The 23,383-nt window shown below is 44.9% G+C and overlaps 1 protein-coding gene and 1 pseudogene across 1 annotated transcript; one reads left to right on the top strand and one right to left on the bottom strand.

Moving 5' to 3' along the window:
- Positions 1–13,276, bottom strand: part of LOC119356974 — a 15,724-nt pseudogene extending 2,448 nt beyond the window's left edge.
- A 1,651-nt stretch (positions 13,277–14,927) lies between these two features.
- LOC119349174 lies at positions 14,928–16,106 on the top strand. Its single transcript, XM_037617206.1, has 2 exons — positions 14,928–15,115; positions 15,669–16,106. Exons 1-2 carry the CDS (start codon positions 14,975–14,977, stop codon positions 15,996–15,998), a joined length of 471 nt encoding a protein of 156 aa, XP_037473103.1. The 5' UTR covers positions 14,928–14,974; the 3' UTR covers positions 15,999–16,106.
- Positions 16,107–23,383: the final 7,277 nt, after the last annotated feature.

The following is a 23,383-nucleotide window of genomic DNA, read 5'->3' as shown; positions in this document are numbered from 1 at the left end:
CTTGGCCGGCCAGCCCCTCCCCCTTGGATCCTTTATATACGGGGGCAGGGGGCACCTCTAGACACACAAGTTGATCCTTGAGATCGTTCTTTAGCCGTGTGCGGTGCCCCCTGCCACCATATTCCACCTCGATCATATCGTTGTAGTGCTTAGGCGAAGCCCTGCGTTGGTAGAACATCAAGATCGTCACCACGCCGTCGTGCTGACGGAACTCTTCCCTGACGCTTTGCTGGATCGGAGCCCGGGGATCGTCATCGAGCTGTACGTGTGCTAAGAACTCGGAGGTGCCGGAGTAACGGTGCTTGGATTGGTCGGATCGGGAAGACGTACGACTACTTCCTCTACGTTGTGTGATCGCTTCCGCAGTCGGTCTGCGTTGGTATGTAGACAACACTCTCCCCTCTCGTTGCTATGCATCACCATGATCTTGCGTGTGCGTAGGAAAATTTTGAAATTACTACGTTCCCCAACAGTGGTATTAGAGCCAGGTTTTATGGTTTGATGTGATTTGCACGAGTAGAACACAAGTGAGTTGTGGGCGATATAAGTCATACTGCCTACCAGCATGTCATACTTTGGTTCAGCGGTATTGTTGGACGAGACGACCCAGACCAACATTACGCGTACGCTTACGCGAGACCGGTTCCCCCGATGTGCTTTGCACACAGGTGGCTTGCGGGCAACTGTCTCTCCAACTTTAGTTGAACCAAGTGTGGCTGCGCCCGGTCCTTGCGAAGGTTAAAACGGAGTCTATTTGACAAACTATCGTTGTGGTTTTGATGCGTAGGTGAGATTGGTTCTTGCTTAAGCCCGTAGCAGTCATGTAAAACTTGCAACAACAAAGTAGAGGACGTCTAACTTGTTTTTGCAGGGCATGTTGTGATGTGATATGGTCAAGGCATGATGCTAAATTTTATTGTATGAGATGATCATGTTTTGTAACCAAGTTATCGGCAACTGGCAGGAGCCATATGGTTGTCGCTTTATTGTATGCAATGCAATCGCGATGTAATGCTTTACTTTATCACTAAGCGGTAGCGATAGTCGTGAAAGCATAAGATTGGCGAGACGACAATGATGCTACGATGGAGATCAAGTGTCACGCCGGTGACGATGGTGATCATGACGGTGCTTCGGAGATGGAGATCACAAGCACATGATGATGATGGCCATATCATATCACTTATATTGATTGCATGTGATGTTTATCCTTTTATGCATCTTATCTTGCTTTGATTGACGGTAGCATTATAAGATGATCTCTCACTAAATTATCAAGAAGTGTTCTCCCTGAGTATGCACCGTTGCCAAAGTTCGTCGTGCCCAGACACCACGTGAAGATCGGGTGTGATAAGCTCTACGTCCATCTACAACGGGTGCAAGCCAGTTTTTGCACACGCAGAATACTCAGGTTAAACTTGACGAGCCTAGCATATGCAGATATGGCCTCGGAACATAGAGACCGAAAGGTCGAGCGTGAATCATATAGTAGATATGATCAACATAACGATGTTCACCATTGAAAACTACTCCATCTCACGTGATGATCGGATATGGTTTAGGTGATTTGGATCACGTGATCACTTAGAGGATTAGAGGGATGTCTATCTAAGTGGGAGTTCCTAAGTAATTTGATTAATTGAACTTAAACTTATCATGAACTTAGTACCTGATAGTATCTTGCTTGTTTATGTTGATTGTAGATAGATGGCTCGTGCTGTTGTTCCGTTGAATTATAATGCGTTCCTTGAGAAAGCAAAGTTGAAAGATGATGGCAGCAATTACACGGACTGGGTCCGTAACTTGAGGATTATCCTCATTGCTGCTCAGAAGAATCACGTCCTGGAAGCACCGCTGGGTGCCAGGCCTGCTGCTGGAGCAACACCAGATGTTATGAACGTCTGGCAGAGCAAAGCTGATGACTACTCGATAGTTCAGTGTGCCATGCTTTACGGCTTAGAATCAGGACTTCAACGACGTTTTGAACGTCATGGAGCATATGAGATGTTCCAGGAGTTGAAATTAATATTTCAAGCAAATGCCCGGATTGAGAGATATGAAGTCTCCAATAAGTTCTATAGCTGCAAGATGGAGGAGAACAGTTTTATCAGTGAGCATATACTCAAAATGTCTGGGTACAATAATCACTTGATTCAGATGGGAGTTAATCTTCCAGATGATTGCGTCATTGACAGAATTCTCCAATCACTGCCACCAAGCTACAAGAGCTTCGTGATGAACTATAATATGCAAGGGATGAACAAGACTATTCCCGAGCTCTTCGCAATGCTGAAACTGCGGAGGTAGAAATCAAAAAGGAGCATCAAGTGTTGATGGTTAACAAGACCACTAGTTTCAATAAAAAGGGCAAAGGGAAGAAGAAGGGGAACTTCAAGAAGAACGGCAAGCAAGTTGCTGCTCAGGAGAAGAAACCCAAGTCTGGACCTAAGCTTGAAACTGAGTGCTTCTACTGCAAGCAGACTGGTCACTGGAAGCGGAACTGCCCCAAGTATTTGACGGATAAGAAGGATGGCAAGGTGAACAAAGGTATATGTGATATACATGTTATTGATGTGTACCTTACTAGAGCCCGCAGTAGCACCTGGGTATTTGATACTGGTTCTGTTGCTAATATTTGCAACACGAAACAGGGACTATGGAATAAGCGGACACTGGCAAAGGACGAGGTGATGATGCGCGTGGGAAACGGTTCCAAAGTCGATGTGATCGCGGTCGGCACGCTACCTCTACATCTACCTTCGGGATTAATATTAGACCTAAATAATTGTTATTTGGTGCCAGCGTTGAGCATGAACATTATATCTGGATCTTGTTTGATGCGAGACGGTTATTCATTTATATCAGAGAATAATGGTTGTTCTATTTATATGAGTAATATCTTTTATGGCCATGCACCTTTGAAGAGTGGTCTATTTTTGATGAATCTCGACAGTAGTGATACACATATTCATAATGTTGAAGCCAAAAGATGCAGAGTTGATAATGAAAGTGCAACTTATTTGTGGCACTGTCGTTTAGGTCATATCGGTGTAAAGCCCATGAAGAAACTCCATATTGATGGACTTTTGGAACCACTTGATTATGAATCACTTGGTACTTGCGAACTGTGCCTCATGGGCAAGATGACTAAAACGCCGTTCTCCGGTACTATAGAGAGAGCAACAGATTTGTTGGAAATCATACATACCGATGTATGTGGTCCGATGAATATTGAGGCTCGTGGCGGATATCGTTATTTTCTCACCTTCACAGATGACTTAAGCAGATATGGGTATATCTACTTAATGAAACACAAGTCTGAAACATTTGAAAAGTTCAAAAAAATTCACAGTGAAGTTGAAAATCATCGTAACAAGAAAATAAAGTTTCTACGATCTGATCGTGGAGGAGAATATTTGAGTTATGAGTTTGGTGTACATTTGAAAATTTGTGGAATAGTTTCGCAACTCACGCCACCCGGAACACCACAGCGTAATGGTGTGTCCGAACGTCGTAATCGTACTTTACTGGATATGGTGCGATCTATGATGTCTCTTACTGATTTACCGCTATCGTTTTGGGGTTATGCTTTAGAGACGGCCACATTCACGTTAAATAGGGAACCATCAAAATCTGTTGAGACGACGCCTTATGAACTGTGGTTTGGCAAGAAACCAAAGTTGTCGTTTCTTAAAGTTTGGGGCTGCGATGCTTATGTGAAAAAGCTTCAACCTGATAAGCTCGAACCCAAATCGGAGAAATGTGTCTTCATAGGATACCCAAAGGAGACTGTTGGGTACACCTTCTATCACAAATCCGAAGGCAAAACATTCGTTGCTAAGAATGGATCCTTTCTAGAGAAGGAGTTTCTCTCGAAAGAAGTGAGTGGGAGGAAAGTAGAACTTGACGAGGTAACTGTACCTGCTCCCTTATTGGAAAGTAGTACATCACATAAAACTGTTTCTGCGATACCTAAACCAATAAGTGAGGAAGTTAATGATAATGATCATGAAACTTCAGAACAAGAAACTACTGAACCTCGTAGATCAACCAGAGTGAGATCCGCACCAGAGTGGTACGGTAATCCAGTTATGGAAATCATGCTACTAGATCATGATGAACCTATGAACTATGAAGAAGCGATGGTGAGCCCAGATTCCGCAAAGTGGCTTGAAGCCATGAAATCTAAGATGGGATCCATGTATGAGAACAAAGTATGGACTTTGGTTGACTTGCCTGATGATCGGCAAGCAATTGAGAATAAATGGATCTTCAAGAAGAAGACTGACGCTGATGGTAATGTTACTGTCTACAAAGCTCGACTTGTCGCAAAAGGTTTTCGACAAGTTCAAGGGGTTGACTACGATGAGACCTTCTCACCCGTAGCGATGCTTAAGTCTGTCCGAATCATGTTAGCAATTGCCGCATTTTATGATTATGAAATTTGGAAGATGGATGTCAAAACTGCATTCCTGAATGGATTTTTGGAAGAAGAGTTGTATATGATGCAACCGGAAGGTTTTGTCGATCCAAAGGGAGCTAACAAAGTGTGCAAGCTCCAGCGATCCATTTATGGACTGGTGCAAGCCTCTCGGAGTTGGAATAAACGCTTTGATAGTGTGATCAAAGCATTTGGTTTTATACAGACTTTCGGAGAAGCCTGTATTTACAAGAAAGTGAGTGGGAGCTCTGTAGCATTTCTGATATTATATGTGGATGACATATTACTGATTGGAAATGATATAGAATTTCTGGATAGCATAAAGGGATACTTGAATAAAAGTTTTTCAATGGAAGACCTCGGTGAAGCTGCTTACATATTAGGCATAAAGATCTATAGAGATAGATCAAGACGCTTAATTGGACTTTCACAAAGCACATACCTTGACAAGATTTGAAGAAGTTCAAAATGGATCAAGCAAAGAAAGGGTTCTTGCCTGTGTTACAAGGTGTGAAGTTAAGTCAGACTCAATGCCCGACCACTACAGAAGATAGAGAGAAAATGAAAGATGTTCCCTATGCTTCAGCCATAGGCTCTATCATGTATGCAATGCTGTGTACCAGACCTGATGTGTGCCTTGCTATTAGTTTAGCAGGGAGGTACCAAAGTAATCCAGGAGTGGATCACTAGACAGCGGTCAAGAACATCCTGAAATACTTGAAAAGGACTAAGGATATGTTTCTCATATATGGAGGTGACAAAGAGCTCACTGTAAGAGGTTACGTTGATGCAAGCTTTGACACTGATCCGGACGATTCTAAATCGCAAACCGGATACGTGTTTACTTTAAACGGTGGAGCTGTCAGTTGGTGCAGTTCTAAACAAAGCGTCGTAGCGGGATCTACATGTGAAGCGGAGTACATAGCTGCTTTGGAAGCAGCGAACGAAGGAGTCTGGATGAAGGAGTTCATATCCGATCTAGGTGTCATACCTAGTGCATCGGGTCCAATGAAATTCTTTTGTGACAATACTGGTGCAATTGCCTTGGCGAAGGAATCCAGATTTCACAAAAGGACCAAACACATCAAGAGACGCTTCAATTCCATCCGGGATCTAGTCCAGGTGGGAGACATAGAGATTTGCAAGATACATACAGATCTGAATGTTGCAGACCCGTTGACTAAGCCTCTTCCACGAGCAAAACATGATCAGCACCAAGGCTCCATGGGTGTTAGAATCATTATAGTGTAATCTAGATTATTGACTCTAGTGCAAGTGGGAGACTGAAGGAAATATGCCCTAGAGACAATAATAAAGTTATTATTTATTTCCTTATATCATGATAAATGTTTATTATTCATGCTAGAATTGTATTAACCGGAAACATAATACATGTGTGAATACATAGACAAACAGAGTGTCACTAGTATGCCTCTACTTGACTAGCTCGTTAATCAAAGATGGTTATGTTTCCTAACCATGAACAAAGAGTTGTTATTTGATTAACGAGGTCACATCATTAGTTGAATGATCTGATTGACATGACCCATTCCATTAACTTAGCACCCGATCGTTTAGTATGTTGCTATTGCTTTCTTCATAACTTATACATGTTCCTATGACTATGAGATTATGCAACTCCCGTTTGCCGGAGGAACACTTTGTGTGCTACCAAACGTCACAACGTAACTGGGTGATTATAAAGGAGCTCTACAGGTGTCTCCAATGGTAGATGTTGGGTTGGCGTATTTCGAGAATAGGATTTGTCACTCCGATTGTCGGAGAGGTATCTCTGGGCCCTCTCGGTAATGCACATCACATAAGCCTTGCAAGCATTACAACTAATGAGTTTGTTGCGAGATGATGTATTACAGAACGAGTAAAGAGACTTGCCAGTAACGAGATTGAACTAGGTATTGGATACCGACGATCGAATCTCGGGCAAGTAACATACCGATGACAAAGGGAACAACATATGCTGTTATGCGGTCTGACCGATAAAGATCTTCGTAGAATATGTAGGAACCAATATGGGCATCCAGGTCCTGCTATTGGTTATTGACCGGAGATGTGTCTCGGTCATGTCTACATTGTTCTCGAACCGTAGGGTCCGCACGCTTAACGTTACGATGACATTTATTATGAGTTTATGCATTTTGATGTACCGAAGGTTGTTCGGAGTCCCGGATGTGATCACGGACATGACGAGGAGTCTCGAAATGGTCGATACATAAAGATTGATATATTGGAAGCCTATGTTTGGACATCGGAAGTGTTCCGGGTGAAATCGGGATTTTACCGGAGTACCGGGAGGTTACCGGAACCCCCCGGGAGTCATATGGGCCTTAGTGGGCTTTAGGGGAAAGGAGAAAGGGGCAGCCCAAGGTGGCCGCGCGCCTCCCCCCTCCCCTAGTCCTATTAGGACTAGGAGAGGTGGCCGGCCCCCCTCTCTCTCTTTCCCCCCCTTGATGAATCCTATTCCAACTAGGATTGGGGGGGAATCCTACTCCCAGAGGGAGTAGGACTCTCCTGGCGCGCCTCCCTTGGCCGGCCAGCCCCTCCCCCTTGGATCCTTTATATACGGGGGCAGGGGGCACCTCTAGACACACAAGTTGATCCTTGAGATCGTTCCTTAGCCGTGTGCGGTGCCCCCTGCCACCATATTCCACCTCGATCATATCGTTGTAGTGCTTTGGCGAAGCCCTGCGTTGGTAGAACATCAAGATCGTCACCACGCCGTCATGCTGACGGAACTCTTCCCCGACGCTTTGCTGGATCGGAGCCCGGGGATCGTCATCGAGCTGTATGTGTGCTAAGAACTCGGAGGTGCCGGAGTAACCGTGCTTGGATCGGTCGGATCGGGAAGACGTACGACTACTTCCTCTACGTTGTGTGATCGCTTCCGCAGTCGGTCTGCGTTGGTACGTAGACAACACTCTCCCCTCTCGTTGCTATGCATCACCATGATCTTGCGTGTGCGTAGGAAAATTTTGAAATTACTACGTTCCCCAACACCCATGATATAAAATCTTCTCCACCTCCCGTTCTCAATGGTATATTAAGGATTGCATCAGCATCCGGAGGTATAAAAGATTGCCTGACAATATCAGCTTTCCACGTCCAATTCTCATCATCAATCAGATCAGCAACCCAGCTGATTTGTGCATCTCCCAGGCGGGCTACATGGGTCATTGTAAGTGTTTCCGGGATCCATTTATCTTCCCAAATAGACACCATTGTACCGCTGCCAACACGCTTGATCAGCCCAGCCTTCAGAGCTTTCCTCCCAGCAATGATCGCTAGCCAAGTCGCCGAAAAAGTCTTGGGCGCACTTGCTTGCATAAAATCACAAGAAGGGAAGTATCGTCCTTTTAACACTCTAGAACACAGAGAGTTTGGTTCAGTCATCAACCTCCAACCATGTTTACCAAGGAGTGCTATATTGAACAATTCCAAGTCTGGGAACCCCATCCCTCCTCTGAGTTTTGGTTGTGTGAGAGCCTCCCAACTCATCCAGTGCATTGAACGCCGATCGAGAGAGCTACTCCACCTATACTTTGCCATAGAAGCGGTCAAACTCGAGCAAACTTTCTTTGCCAGTTTGAAACAACTCATGCTGAAAGTAGGTATTGCTTGAGCTATAGATTTTATTCGTACCTCTCTTCCTGCACAAGAGATCATTCTCTCGGACCCCCCTTGGAGTTTACTCCTCATTCTTTCTCCAATATGATCAAAGGTCCCACTAGTTATCCTCCCAACAGCTGTAGGCAGCGCCAAATACCGCTCACTGAATGCCTCCACATTTATTCCAAGAATTTGCTTTAAAGCTTGCCGGACCGGAGCCAAAGTGTTTGGACTAAAATAGATTGAATTTTTATCCTTATTCACTGCCTGTCCCAAACACTTGCCATGGATCCGCAAGATTTCATTCAAACGGTGAGCACTCTGCACTTGAGCTTGCATAAAAATGAGACTATCGTCTGCAAATAATAAGTGATTAATCCATGGAGACCGATAACTCACCCTTATCCCTTTATTATCTCGTGTTCCACCAAAATGATTCAGCAAAGAGGTGAAACCTTCAGCACAAAGTAGAAACAAGTATGATGATATTGGATCACCTTGCCGCAATCCAGATGATGGAGTGAAGAAAGGCAGCAGCTCACCATTGACACGTACTGAAAACTGGACCGAAATCACACATTTCAAAATCAGTCACACGAACTCTGCACCAAAACCCAGCTGCAGCATGATTGCCTCAAGATAGTTCCACTCATCATGTCCAACTTCACCGCACAAACTGCATTGCCCCTTTCTTCATTCGCTTCATAGCATGCACACTCTCATGGGCAATTAAAACATTGTCAGTGATCAAGAGGCCGGGGACAAAAGCACTTTGTTCTTCTCCAATGATCTCATCCAAACAAACTCTGACCCGATTGGCAATAGCCTTTGCTGCGATTTTATACAAAACCGGACATAGAGATATTGGATGGTATTGAGAGATTTTCTGAGGGAACCGTACCTTTGGGATCAAAGTTATAGAAGTATCATTCATACCCTCTGGGAGCTCACCTCCATTCAGAAAGTCCAAAACTACCGGTACAACCTCATCTTTCAACAAGTTCCAATTGTGTTGATAAAACCCGTCAGTAAACCCATCCACCCCTGGTGACTTTGATGGCGCCATTTGAAACAGAGCAACTTTAATTTCTTTCTCAGTATATAGTTTCTGCAGCTCCTGGTTCACAGTGTTCGTAACATGATTAGGAACAAAGTCTAGTAATTCATCCATTTGCTGGAATCCCTGCGATGTGTACAGAGCTTGGTAAAAAGCCTGAACTTCAGCTCGATCCTCTTCCACATCTGCACACTTTGAGCCATCTGCCCGCTCGAGATGCTCAATTTTATCCATGCGCTTCCGTTGAGCAGCTTGAGCCTGAGAATAGCCTGTATTTCTGAAGGAAATATGCCCTAGAGGCAATAATAAAGTTATTATTTATTTCCTTATAATCATGATAAATGTTTATTATTCATGCTAGAATTGTATTAACCGGAAACATAATACATGTGTGAATACATAGACAAACAAAGTGTCACTAGTATACCTCTACTTGACTAGCTCATTAATCAAAGATGGTTATGTTTCCTAACCATGAACAATGAGTTGTTATTTGATTAACGAGGTCACATCATTAGTTGAATGATCTGATTGACATGACCCATTCCATTAGCTTAGCACCCGATCGTTTAGTATGTTGCTATTGCTTTTCTTCATGACTTATACATGTTCCTATGACTATGAGATTATGCAACTCCCGTTTGCCGGAGGAACACTTTGGGTGCTACCAAACGTCACAACGTAACTGGGTGATTATAAAGGAGCATTACAGGTGTCTCCAAAGGTAGATGTTGGGTTGGCGTATTTCGAGATTAGGATTTGTCACTCCGATTGTCGGAGAGGTATCTCTGGGCCCTCTCGGTAATACACATCACTTAAGCCTTGCAAGCATTGCAACTAAATGAGTTAGTTGCGGGATGATGTATTACAGAACGAGTAAAGAGACTTACCAGTAACGAGATTGAACTAGGTATTGGATACCGACGATGGAATCTCGGGCAAGTAACATACCAATGACAAAGGGAACAACGTATGTTGTTATGCGGTCTGACCGATAAAGATCTTCGTAGAATATGTAGGAGCCAATATGGGCATCCAGGTCCCGCTATTGGTTATTGACCGGAAACATGTCTCGGTCATGTCTACATTGTTCTCGAACCCATAGGGTCCGCACGCTTAAGGTTACGATGACAGTTATATTATGAGTTTATACATTTTGATGTACCGAAGGTTGTTCGGAGTCCCGGATGTGATCATGGACATGACGAGGAGTCTCGAAATGGTTGAGACATAAAGATTGATATATTGGAAGCCTATGTTTGGATATCGGAAGTGTTCCGGGTGAAATCGGGATTTTACCGGAATACCGGGAGGGTTACCGGAACCCCCCGGGAACTATATGGGCCATAGTGGGCCTTAGTGGAAAAGAGAAGGGGCTGCCCTGGATGGGCTGCACGCCTCCCCCTTCCCCTAGTCCTATTAGGACTAGGAGAGGTGGCCGGCCCCCTCCTCCTTTTTTCCCCCTCCGAGGAATCCTAGTTGGACTAGGATTGGGGGGGGGGATCCTACTCCCAGAGGGAGTAGGACTCTCCTGTGCCCTCCTCCTTGGCCGGCCAGCCCTCCCCCTTGGCTCCTTTATATACGGAGGCAGGGGACACCTCTAGACACACAAGTTGATCCACGTGATCTATTCCTTAGCCGTGTGCGGTGCCCCCTGCCACCATATTCCTCGATAATACTGTAGCGGAGTTTAGGCGAAGCCCTGCTGCTGTAGTTCATCAAGATCGTCACCACGCCGTCGTGCTGACGGAACTCTTCCCCGACACTTTGCTGGATCGGAGTCCGGGGATCGTCATCGAGCTGAACGTGTGCTCGAACTCGGAGGTACCGTAGTTTTGGTGCTTGATCGGTTGGATCGTGAAGACGTACGACTACTTCCTCTACGTCGTGTCAGCGCTTCCGCGGTCGGTCTGCGTTGGGTACGTAGACAACACTCTCCCATCTCGTTGCTATGCATCACATGATCTTGCGTGTGCGTAGGAAATTTTTTGAAATTACTACGTTCCCCAACAATTTCTATCACCCTCATGGAGCCATGAGACTCGAGATCTCTACCTGACCCAAATCTCTTCTTGTTTCAGAGCCAGCCGCAGTTGTTTTGTAACTGCTCACTCTTCCTCCGTCGGCCCCCTGCCAACGGAAGTTTCTCACGCAATTTACGAACTTTTCGCGACAGGGACCCAAACTCCCGCGCCCCCACGCCGACAAGTTTCCTTGCAACGCGTTGAGAGCTTGAGCAATGCTCTGTAAGCCCTGGCCTCCCGCACCTCACTGCCAATTGTCAATAACCAACTTATCATAGTCGATGTGCGTCTGCCAAACATCCTCATACCTGAAAGGCTTCGGCCCTCTAGGAACTGACGAAACAAAATGCTCACGGACATCCACAAAGACAAAGCTCTGGTCTGATTCCGTTGCAACAATATGATGACCTTGATATATTCAAACATATTTATGAAGGACAGATTTCCAAGGTCCCTATCAAGCCGCGCTTTCACATTCGCTCTTCCCGGTTGCCTATTATCCCAAGTATACTCCACCCCGACCATTCGAGACCCGTGAGTGAGCAATGATCCGTCACTTCCCGAAATGCCCGCATCTGCCATTCCGGACGTGGTGACACAGAAAAGTGTTCTGAGCCAAATAAGGTTTCATTGAAATCACCAATGCACATACAAGCCTCATGTTGGATTTCAAACAGTGTCCTCAAAAAACGCCAACTATGATGCCTGTCCTTGGCTCGTGGCGCTCCATAGAACCATGTCACTCGCCAAGTCCTCCCATCACCACCCTTTCGCCTGACCATAACATCAATATGACAGGAACTATAATTCTTTAGCTCAACATCAAAGTCTTGAGACCAAAACAAGCCGATCCTTCCACTGAGACCCACGATGTCTACTGCGAAACAACCCGCAAAACCAAGGTGGCTCTGCAGTCTTTCCACTCTTACTGCCGAAATTTGGTCTCCATCAAAAACAGGAGACCGGGACCTTCTTGCTTCACAATGCTGCGAAGCTCACGAACTGCCCCGGGGTTCCCAAGCCCCCGGCAGTTCCAGCTGAGGCAACTCATTGTCCCCGGCAGGGCTGTCTAGCAGTCGCTGCCGAACTATCCGAATTTGTTGGTGTTGGTTTCTTCTTTTTTGGTTCCCTGATCTCACCATCCACAGAGTTTGAACCTCTCTCTGAAAGTTGTCCGCTAACTGAACCCTTTAGGTCAGCATCCTCATCTACTACATGTTCATAATTCATCAACAGCGGCATCTCGACCTTCCGGTACACCTGCTTGGGACCATGAGGTCCTCCTTTCCTCTTATTTTGATAATCTCTAGATTTTACTGGAGAGTTAACCTCCGTCCCTTTGTCTGCCGCCGACATGGAGTTGCGAGTTTCAGCTCTGTTACTCTGTGTTCTTGTTTGCCCCCTCGACGAACTCTCACTCGACGTTGTTTTCCTCCACTCTTCAGGGGCACGCAAACCCTTCCCAAATGGCAGTTCGCCATTTGCATCTCTGACACCCGGCGTTGGACAATGAAGATCTGAATGGCTCAGCCATCCACATGAGAAACAGAAATGAGGGACATTCTCGTATTGTATGTCATACAGGCCCATACATTTCCGCCTCTTTGATTCAATCAAAATCCATCTCCTCAAGGGTTTATCAACATCAATAGTCACTCTTGCCCTTAGGTATCCTGCTGCTTGATCAAACTGCACCGAAGTAGCCTGCCCATCAATTTGCTTTGCAATCTCCGCGCTCCATTTATCATTCCTCAGATTAAAGGGGAGATTAATAACCCTAGCCCACAACTGGAGCTTGTCAAACCTCAACTCCGACGGCCTCATGCATTCATCAAACTCTGAAAGGATCACTGCATTTTTACTCACATGCCATGGAGCTCCTTCCCACACACAATCTCCATCTCTTTGTGTCGCAAATTCAGCCACAAACATGTTTTCCCCAACAGGATTAAAGAGCAGCCCTTTAGGGTTGCCCCATGCCAGATGAAGTGCATTGGAGATAGTTTGGATATGGAGAGTGTTTCGGTGAAGGACCTTCCCAGCCAACATCCACTTCTCCCTGACTTCTTCCTCATGATCGTCGAGCACCAGCGGTGTAGCTTCCTCTTCTGAGATCTCAAGCTTTCCCATGGCCTCCGCTAACTTTGCCCTAGCCGCCCCTGGCAACAAGGGCCTTTCCTCCCTGCTGCGATCCGTGGACGCTGACATCCCTCGATCAGTCTCACTGTCGCCCCACCGATGGAGATCGGCGTGCGCCGCCAGGATCCACCCTCAAACCCTAGTCGCCTCTAAACGAGAGCTCCAGGTTTTTCGGAGGAAAAAAAGAGATTGAGATCGTAGCGGTCGGCTCTTTTTTTGCATGGTAATACGTGTCTCATTCATATCATAAAGATTAAAGTACAAGTCACGTAAGGACCGACATGACAAAACTGAAAAGATAGCAGAACATCTCTGAGCTTGACACCAACGCCCATCACCTGCCTCCGGCACCACGACAACAGCCACCAAAGAAAAGAATGATGGATCACCTCCTCACCCGAGCTCGACGCGGCTCCATCGCTGATATGCAGCTTTGCGGACCTCCAAGGTGGCTCACCAAAAGTGAAGCCCTTACTGTTGAACGAATCAGATCGGGGCAACACCCCGGACACGCCATCGAACTCCAGATCTGACACCCCACCGCGACTAAGACGTCGTGGAAGGAAACCATACCTGCCATCCACGAACCACGAACCCAGCACATGTTCCGTCTTCCAGATGTCGTCGATGCAGACCACAATCTGCATCCGCTCCTGGACTACCTCCCAAGCTCCGCGCCGACGCTGGAGTAAACGCTGCCGCAACGGCGGAGCCCGAGGACACAGGTCCACCACGAGGATGCCGCCGCCGCCACGTCATCCTTACTTGAACAGACTGGTTTCCAAATCCATCCCCAACCATAGGACCAATGGCCTTGTCAAGGAAGGATCCGAAGAATCTTTATTCAGCGCTGTCATCGTCGCTGCCGAAACAAAGACAATGAATAGCCTAAAAATCTAAACTACGAGGAAGTAAAAACAATCCACACGCGTGGATCCGGCGACCCCCTCACCACCGATGACCGAAGTCGCCGGCGGAGGGGAGCCGCCGGAGGACGGCGCTGGAAGATTGGGTCTCCTGGCGGCGGCTAGGGTTCCAGCCGCCAGGGACAGGAGGAAAAACGATGAGCAATGAATCTGTCGTAGTGGCCGGCTCTGCAAGGCCATGGGGATGCGGCGTACAGCGTACTCGTGTGATGCTTGGGAGACGGTAGAGTATAACACGGCGTGGCGGGCAGGGCCGGACGTATCGGGAGGTCTGGTAGGAAGCGGCGCTATTTTTGGCCCCTCTGTCTCTCGCGCACGTTTATGAGTGGATCCTTTCCAAATCTCATGGGATCTTGGTTTTTTTTTTGAGTTAATCATGGGATCTTGGTTATTTTGAGGAGGAAGAGAGCGTGATCAGCGTCATATATTGTGGGCCAAACCCCGATGGACTGTTGGCTAAAAATCCGGTGGGAAAAAAATCAAAGCGGAAAAGGGCTGCGAATTTGTACGTGTCGGCTTCCAAGTGGTCGTTTCCGTGGCCGAGTCGACGTTTTTTTTTTTTTGTGTGTGTGGGAGTCGACGGTTTGTTGTTTCCATGGCCGAGTCGGGCTGGGGCTGGACACGGCCGGGGAATTGTGTTCAATTCCAAACTATGCCTATATCCATCTATATAAGCCTCTCTAGATTTGCCCTCGGTCTATTATTATCTCTCTCCAACGTAAGCACCTACGTAACGAGACAGATTTGGATCACCGGCCCTGCCATGGCGGCGGTGCTTCGACACGCGGCGAGGATGATGCTCGGCAATCGCGCTGCCCTCCAGCAGGGGCGACAAGCCACCTCTTCTTCTGCTGCGGCGGAGGGGCGACATCGATTCATCGACACGTGCGAGGTTGCTGCCAAGGTAGCCCTATCACATCCATCTCGCCCGATCTATCTCTCAGTTAACTGCCAATTGTGTATAGCTAGCCCTAGCCCGATTTTACTTGAACGACATTACACGCCCTAATCATGGATAGGGATCCTACAAGAATCCCCATAAAAATAGCACCATCGATTTCATATTCCGTGGAAATTTTGGCTAATTGATACTAGTTTCCTACTAATAATGTACGGTAATAAGGGCATGTACAATGATTCTATCTTAGCAATGCCACGTAGGGTAAATGATGAGGTGGAGAAGAGAGAAATCATAAGAAAAGGCTTATCTTCTCTTATTTAAGAGAAGACAAGAGATGATCTCTTAGCACAATTTATCTCACCATATTTTTAGGAATAACTAGTTATTTAAGATAAGACTAAGATATGACCCATTGTAGACATATTTTTTTATCTTCTCTAAATTACATGCAAGACTTAAGATAAGACTATCTTATCAACCATTGTACATGCCCTAATATGCATAAGCAATTATTAATGCGCACGCGTTTATGACATGCATTGCCCCGCAAACACAGTGTCATCCGGACTATCTACGTTGGGCTGCTATGAGCAGAGAGGAGCAGCTGGAGGCATTGCTCTGCGTCGACCCATTGACGGTGCCGGAAAACATCCGAAAGACAGTGGAAGAGAGGAACAAACTTTGTATCCTAATCCTGGACAAGTACCCGCACATGATCCGGCACGTCGGTCGTCTTCCTGACCAACCTTGCTTAGCATCGCGCGCACTCTTTATAGTGTCTACGCTGGCTTCGGTGATCCTCCTTCAAAATAAATTGGGCCGGAAGGGAAGTACAGAAGAGACTGATCCATCAATTATACATGGTGACAGTGCTGCAAAGAGTTGATCTATCTGGTGTCCGGATGTTGCTCAAATTCGTGTGTGTGTGTGTGTGTGTGTGTGTGTGTTTGTTTGCTTTTTGGTCTTTTTATATCTTGAGAGCAAAAGACTTATGTATTAGACATTATCTTGATAATAATATATCACATGTTGAAAACAAAAACTTCCTCTGTTTCTAAATATGCGTCGTTTTTATAGAGATTCTAATATGGACTATATAGGAGCAAAATGAATAAACCTACACTCTAAAATGTGTCTATATACATTCGTATGTAGCTTATATAGAAATCTCTAGAAAGACGTAGGAACAGAGGGTATCTTTGATTGATAGTATTTTATGGCTTTGATGGTTTGCCGTTATTTTATTGGATCTGCTGACAAATTGAATATGTATTTTGGCTCTTTTCTCTTCTACTCCTAATAAAGGGGGAGTTTGTACCTCGTTTCGTTCGTCCTTACCCCATCGATCGATCCACGTCCCCACTTCCAATCCGATTTTTAGCTCGGCAACGTATCAAGTGAAAACCAACTATCAGTGAAAATCAGGAAACTTGCAGACTGGAGCGTTGGATGCTTCTGTAGGCACTTGACGCTAACTTTTCATACAACCCCTTCTGTTTCTCACTGGGACGGAAAGCCCTTGACGCCAATCGCCCCACCTCTTCGTCTTCGATCTTGCGCGCCGCGGTCCAACAATTCAATTTAATTCCATAAGAGTTTCTGTTTTTTAGTCAAGCGATAATCCTTAAAGTATTCACGTTGATCCAATGTGTCCCCCATTATCAGGTGGAACAGGGTTTTTTCGGAATTATCAAAATAGTGTTTCCATCTTCATGAGTAGCAAGTACAACTATTTTTTTTGTATTTTATGTTCCATATCCATAACTAAGATATAAAACAAATTAGAACTGAAAATAAAAACTACTTAGTGATGAAGCAAACAAACACACACAAGAATATTCACCCCACGCTATTGCTCCCCGGCAACGCCGCCAGAAAAAGGTCTTGATAACCAACAAGTATAGGGGATCAATTATGGAGTGTCGAACCCAACGAGGAGCTAAAGATAGAACAAATATCTCCTCAAGTTCAATCGATCACCGATACAACTCTACGCATACTTAACGTTTGATTTACCTACAACAAGAATAAAACTAGAAATACTTCGCGAGAATAAAACTACGAATAATTTGCAAGAGAATAAAAGTTAGTTGTTTAGTAGAAATCTTTTGTCACACAAGAAAGTTATTTGTCCCTAGGCAATCGATAACTAGAACGATAATCATTATTGCAATTTTATATGAGGGAAAGGCATGAGGTAACATACTTTTCATACTTGGATCATTTAGAAACATTATAACTGTGCACCCTAGGAGCTCTCTTAGGCCATCATTGATTTTGGCCGTCAAATCGCTCATCCCGATCATTCTTGGACGTCCGATGTGCCTCTTGCTCCGGTGGTGTGGGCCGCTATTCCTGGCACAAAATCGGAGGCCCCTCCTTTGCTGGTATGAGTTAACATCTGATCCCCAAAGAACGGTCCAGAGATGCCCCCGTCCTCTCCCTCCCCTCCCTGAACCCTACGTCCCTACCCCTCATATCTCCCAAACTGACCGCCTTTGTCGTCACCTCAAGAGAGAGATGGAGAGGCTATCCAAAAGGTGAGGACGGTGGGGGCGAGTTGTTGAAGAGAGTTGAGCCACCCTTAAACTAGTTAATTCCCCATGTCGTCAGCAAGATCTTGGTCCATATCCGTTCATCTCACGCTAGAGGTATGATGGTGCTTCGTCACGGATTTCTGAACAAACAGGTGCCTACTCTTGATTCGTATAGGTTAGGATTTGTGCAGATGGGGGAGGCGGCGGAGAAGGATGATCGAGGACTCTAGGAGGGGAAGGAGGAGATGGTGACCAGCACGGTTCCTCCGACCAGGAAGACGCGGGCACTCACGGGGGTGGATGAGTCTTCTCCAACGGTGCGCCGAAATCCAACCCCACCTGCGATTTTTTGCCCCCAATTTTCTCTTCTTCTGGAAGTATTTGGGTTGTGTTCAGGTGGTGTTGGTCTTGAACACTTGACGCTTCTTGCTCTTAATTGTTCAATTGCTTTGAATTGGTGTAAATTGAGATGCTTTTGGACGCCATGATAGAGGCCAGGAAGGGGTTGATGGAGAGGGAGAGGGAGAGGGATCAACTCCCAGTCGGCATGCAAGGTCATGGCCATCCGGGCGTCGATGATGGCCCCGTGTGCGGTGTGCCTCAAAGTTTTGATGGTCCTCCTCCGATGCTGCCAGAATCATGGTCAGAGCCTGCTTGCACTTCATCGTGTATATTTTTATGAGAAACTTCATTGTGTTGTAAGACATATTATTACCCCCACGAGCAAACGCAGTCACATCATCATCTTCAAGGCCAATATCAACGTGCTCCTGCGCTTCAGGCCCTTTGCCATCACGCTTCACTACCTCTCCCAAAACCACAGTAATGACAAATATAAATTAATTTCCAATATACAATAGAGTTGTGCAGTACGACTTGCCCTTTCATGTTTTATTTTTTCTATATATTTAGTGGTACTTCTGAATCTTTCATAGCACAAGCATCCGTTTCTTCTTATGCATTCTATGTCACGTTTAGTAGCGGCAGCAAGACAGTGCTTTCTATGTCCTCAATTTGCTATTTTCAAATGCTTCATAGCAAGGATGCGTTCTCTCTTTGTGTTCACACCATTTGTTGAGAGATTGGAATATGTAACCAAGTAAATGCCAGTGATCTGACTTGGATCTTCAATTGGATACACATAAAATTAAAATTGTCTGAACATCTGTATGTTCTACGCATCATCCTGTAGTGGCATCTTGGGTGCTACCTTGGTCCAACACGTATGTGATTTGATTTGATTCCAGCATAACCTTCCAATTTAAATATTGCCTTAAGCATATCATGAAAGATTTGACCTTTTCCAAATGCAGCCAGGAGGGACTTCTAAATGGTATTGGAAATGTGACGAAGATGATTATTTCAGCATACACTGAATAATGGAATGAGTTGTGCCATCCAACAACCACTACTATACTAGGATCTATATTGTCAAAAATATTGTTAGTGTGGTGATGTGCTTCCTTTGATGGTGGGCTTGCCCATCCTAACAATAAAAACAGCTGCTATTTACACAATATATTTCCAATAAAATCCACATACTTTATCTTAGTATAGCCTTCATTATGGTTTGGTTTAGCCTAAATGTTGGCACACTATGGAAAAGTTGAAGTTTCTCTTTCAAGGTATAGTGGCAGCATCATGATTGTGCATTTCTAAGCTCCTGCACTTGCAGCTCTTGCATTTTTTGGTAGCATTGGGCTTAGAAAATATAAAAAGTCACTCGGCTTTCACTGAGTGAGAGCACCAAAACTGCTACTACATTTTCTGAAGTGCTTTCCCATTATAATGATCGTCAGATCAAAGGAATTCAAGGTGCATATCTTTGACAAGCCAAGTGGGATTGCGGCTCAGGTACTCATCAAGCATAATCTCCCGAGACTTCAGGAAGCACCTCTCCGATCCTTGTTTTGATTCCAAGCTCTAGGTGCTTTCTGACATACATGCTTTCAGATTCCGTCACAGTCCATGACTATACTGGAATTAGTTAATCCCCTAAGAAAGCGAAAAATAAAAATTTCTAGCTTAAATTTGTTCTCTATTAAATCTTGTCATTCTAATCATTGTTGTTTGAATTAATATACATGTAGCATTTATGCCATCACTTCTTCAGTATACTCGTTTGAAGCCTGATTCACAAATTACTTGAGCCAAATTAATAGTAAGAAATAGAATCAGACGATGGTCTGTTTGTTGTACCCATTCAAAAAACATTATGGTTCTTCTTTGTCCACATAAATTAAATTGGGTGCCCTCAACCGTTAGAAGCCTCATTGCATGATTAAGGGTTCATGTAAAGATTAGATTTGTGTGCATGTCCATGACATATGGCATTGCATGACCCTACTACAAATTCAAAATGACATTTAGTTCAGCTTTTCAAGTTATTCTATACGACTGCATTATGACTTCATATAGTTACAGAAAATTCTACCATTTTACCGAAAAATGATAGGCGCAGCGCCAACATGGTAGTTCTTGTGTGATCAGGTCCCAATAATGCTCCTACGCGAGAATGATCCAAATGTAACCCTTATTATGGTTGCCACTGGCACACTGTTGCTCCCTACCATGGATACCTAAGTATGTATGTTCAGCGGAGATCTCCCCAAATTACAGAGTTTGTGGCCTTCCTCTTGGTGTGGTTAATCCCGACAACCTTTTTGACGAAGAAGAACTTTCATACTAACTTAAGGAGTAACCAGACAAATTCAGGTTATGATACCTCCTTGATACCTTGTTTCATTTATTATCTTACACATGCCCAAAACGTAGTTTATAAAATGCTTTTGTCATTGTAGGACATTATTGATATTGAGTATGCCACTGGAATAAAGTTGAGTGTATTCATTGTGCTGGTAGAATATAGGTGAGTGTATTCAATTTGTAGGCTTGTCAAAGCACTAAATAAGGAGCAGAAGAACAATAATGGTCACAAGATGGACATTCAGCGTTCAGGGTACACGGTCGATGGTTACAAGGATTAAAGTTTTAACCTTTGGATGGCGGCATGCACATCTGCTTGTGCGAATCGAATGGAATGATTCCAGAGATCCATGATACACTCAAGAAAGTTGCAGAGCAGGAAGAGCTTGGATCAGAGGTATACTAAGATTTGAAAAATATTTGACCATCTAGATTGCTCTGTTATGCGATAATGTCAACAAAAGGTAGAAAATACATACCAATTGCTTGTTGTGGTGTTGCAAAATTATCAAAGTTTTTTATGGGAGAATCATACAACCATTTATTTAATTGATAAGATTACACATGAAATCTAGCATGTATTCTATTTGAAACATGCGAGGAGTTTAAGCAGTTGTGCTTCATCATTTTAAGTTATTATTATGCAAAATTTCTTACGCATGTGGGACTGGATTTAAAAATCAAGATTCTTGATGTTTGAAATTTCTTGCATGGGGACTAAACATGTGCCCAGGGACACGTACACATATGGTTTTCGAATCCATTTTGGTGCATTATCACGGGTCTCATGTAGCTCAAATTTGATTTTTGCGCATTAAATCCCTAGGAAATCAATCAATGTATAAAAACAGACAAATGATCTCTGTTTTTCTTTTCAATTTTGAACACTACACTCCTTTGGTCGCATGTTTGCTGTAGAAAAAGTTTGACATGCATATTTGAGACACATGCACGTGGTGGTCCTAGAACACTCACTCGCGTGTGACTATACCTGGCCAAACCTCAGGCCGGGCCGGGCTTCGGGCCAGGCCTAGCCAAGCCCGAGGCAAAAAACCTAGGCCAGGGCCTGACCTGGCTCGGTCATCGGGCCTGGTTTTTGGGCCGAAGCCCGGGCCGAACGTGTAAAAGCCCGCCGGGCCTCGGGCCGGGCCCCTTCATAAAAGCGCAAAAACGACGGGCCCGGGCCCAGCCCGGCCTGGCCATCGGGCTCAAAATCTAGGCCCGAGCCCGGCCTGGGAGCAGCGTCGGGCCGGGCCGGGCCAGATCGGGCTTTTTCGGGTCGGGTCGGGCTTTTTCGGGCCGGCCCGTCCGGGCCGGCTGCCCATGGCCAGGACTACATGTGACGCTCTCTGTGGCCTGCAAGGTCGTCCTCCATCACTATGACCTATTGCGAGAGAGGTTAATTTGATCAACAAGGATGGTCATTTTTTGTTTATGTTATGTACGGTAGGAGTGTGTGTGTGTGTGTGTGTGTGTGTGTGTGTATTACACGTCGAAGAGGGTGGGGGCAACATATACTATGCGTCATATAGGATAGTCACTCGTGTGTGATGCTTCCATCTATGGGCCCGCGAGGTCGTCCTCCGTAACTTTGACCCAACAAGAGAGGTTAAGTTGACCAACAAGCAGGTTTATTTTTGGTTTGTGTTACAGTAGGAGTATATAGTACGCGTCGAAGAGGGGAGAAGGGGATGTCCAGTTTTGTGAATACAATGCACAAATTTCTTCACATGCTCTCAAAGTATATTATGTGATCTCACAGCATGAACCAAAGTATATATATAGACACAGACACACACTATACGCATCGTGAACCCTCGCTCCGTGTGGGGACTTCCCAGTTCCAAAAGCATGGTGCCACATCAATGGTGTGCATTGTATTCAAACACCACATAACACTTCCATACATATGTTTGGGCCACATGCACGCAGTGGTTGTCTTCAGGCATGCTACCTCTTGAGCATGCGTTGGTTTTCTCTTGAAGAGGAAAGGGTGATGCAACAAAGTAGCGTAAGTATTTCCCTTAGTTTTTGAAAACCAAGGTATCAATCTAGTAGGAGGCCACACGCAAGTCCTCGTACCTACACAAACAAACAAGAACCTCGCAACCAACGTGATAAAGGGGTTGTCAATCCCATCAGGCCACTTGTGAATGTGAGATCTGATAGAGATGATAAGATAATATTTTTGGTATTTTTATAATAAAGATTGAAAGTAAAGAAAGTAAAATAAATGGTGCCAGAAATAGCTGGTTGTCGGGAGATTAATATGATGGAAAATAGACCCAGAGGCCATAGGTTTCACTAGTGGCTTCTCTCAAGATAGCATAAGTATCATGGTAGGTGAACAAATTACTGTCGAGCAATTGATAGAACTGAGCAAAGTTATGAGAATATCTACGTCTGATCATGTATATAGGCATCACATCCGCGACAAGTAGACTGACTCCTGCCTGCATCTACTACTATTACTCCACCAATCGACCGCTATCCAGCATGCATCTAGAGTATTAAGTTCATAAGAACGGAGTAACGCATTAAGCAAGATGATATGATGTAGAGGGATAAACTCAAGCAATATGATATAAACCCCATCTTTTTATCCTTGATGGCAACAATACAATACGTGTCGTTTCCCCTTCTGTCACTAGGATCGAGCAACGCAAGATTGAATCCAAAGCTAAGCACTTCTCCCATTGCAAGAAAGATCAATCTAGTAGGCCAAACCAAACTGATAATTCGAAGAGACTTGCAAAGATAACCAATCATACATTAAAGAATTCAGAGGAGATTCAAATATTATTCATAGATAATCTTGATCATAAACCCACAATTCATCGGATCTCGACAAACACACCGCAAAAAGAGTTACATCGAATAGATCTCCAAGAAGATCGAGGAGAACTTTGTATTGAGATCCAAAGAGAGAGAAGAAGCCATCTAGCTAATAACTATGGACCCGAAGGTCTGAGGTAAACTACTCACACGTCATCGGAGAGGCTATGGCGTTGATGTAGAAGCCCTCCGT

The sequence above is a fragment of the Triticum dicoccoides genome, chromosome 1A (assembly GCF_002162155.2).
Source record: "Triticum dicoccoides isolate Atlit2015 ecotype Zavitan chromosome 1A, WEW_v2.0, whole genome shotgun sequence".
Taxonomy (NCBI): Eukaryota; Viridiplantae; Streptophyta; class Magnoliopsida; order Poales; family Poaceae; genus Triticum; species Triticum dicoccoides.
The sequence above is the reverse complement of the archived record's forward strand: the minus strand, read 5'-3'. Positions and strand labels throughout refer to the sequence as shown.

Excerpts from the sequence above, each read along its gene's own strand:
- LOC119349174 (XM_037617206.1), top strand. The coding sequence starts at position 14,975 with ATGGCGGCGGTGCTTCGACACGCGGCGAGGATGATGCTCGGCAATCGC. Across the intron at positions 15,116-15,668 it reads CGTGCGAGGTTGCTGCCAAG|TGTCATCCGGACTATCTACG; the intron begins GTAGCCCTATCA and ends CCGCAAACACAG.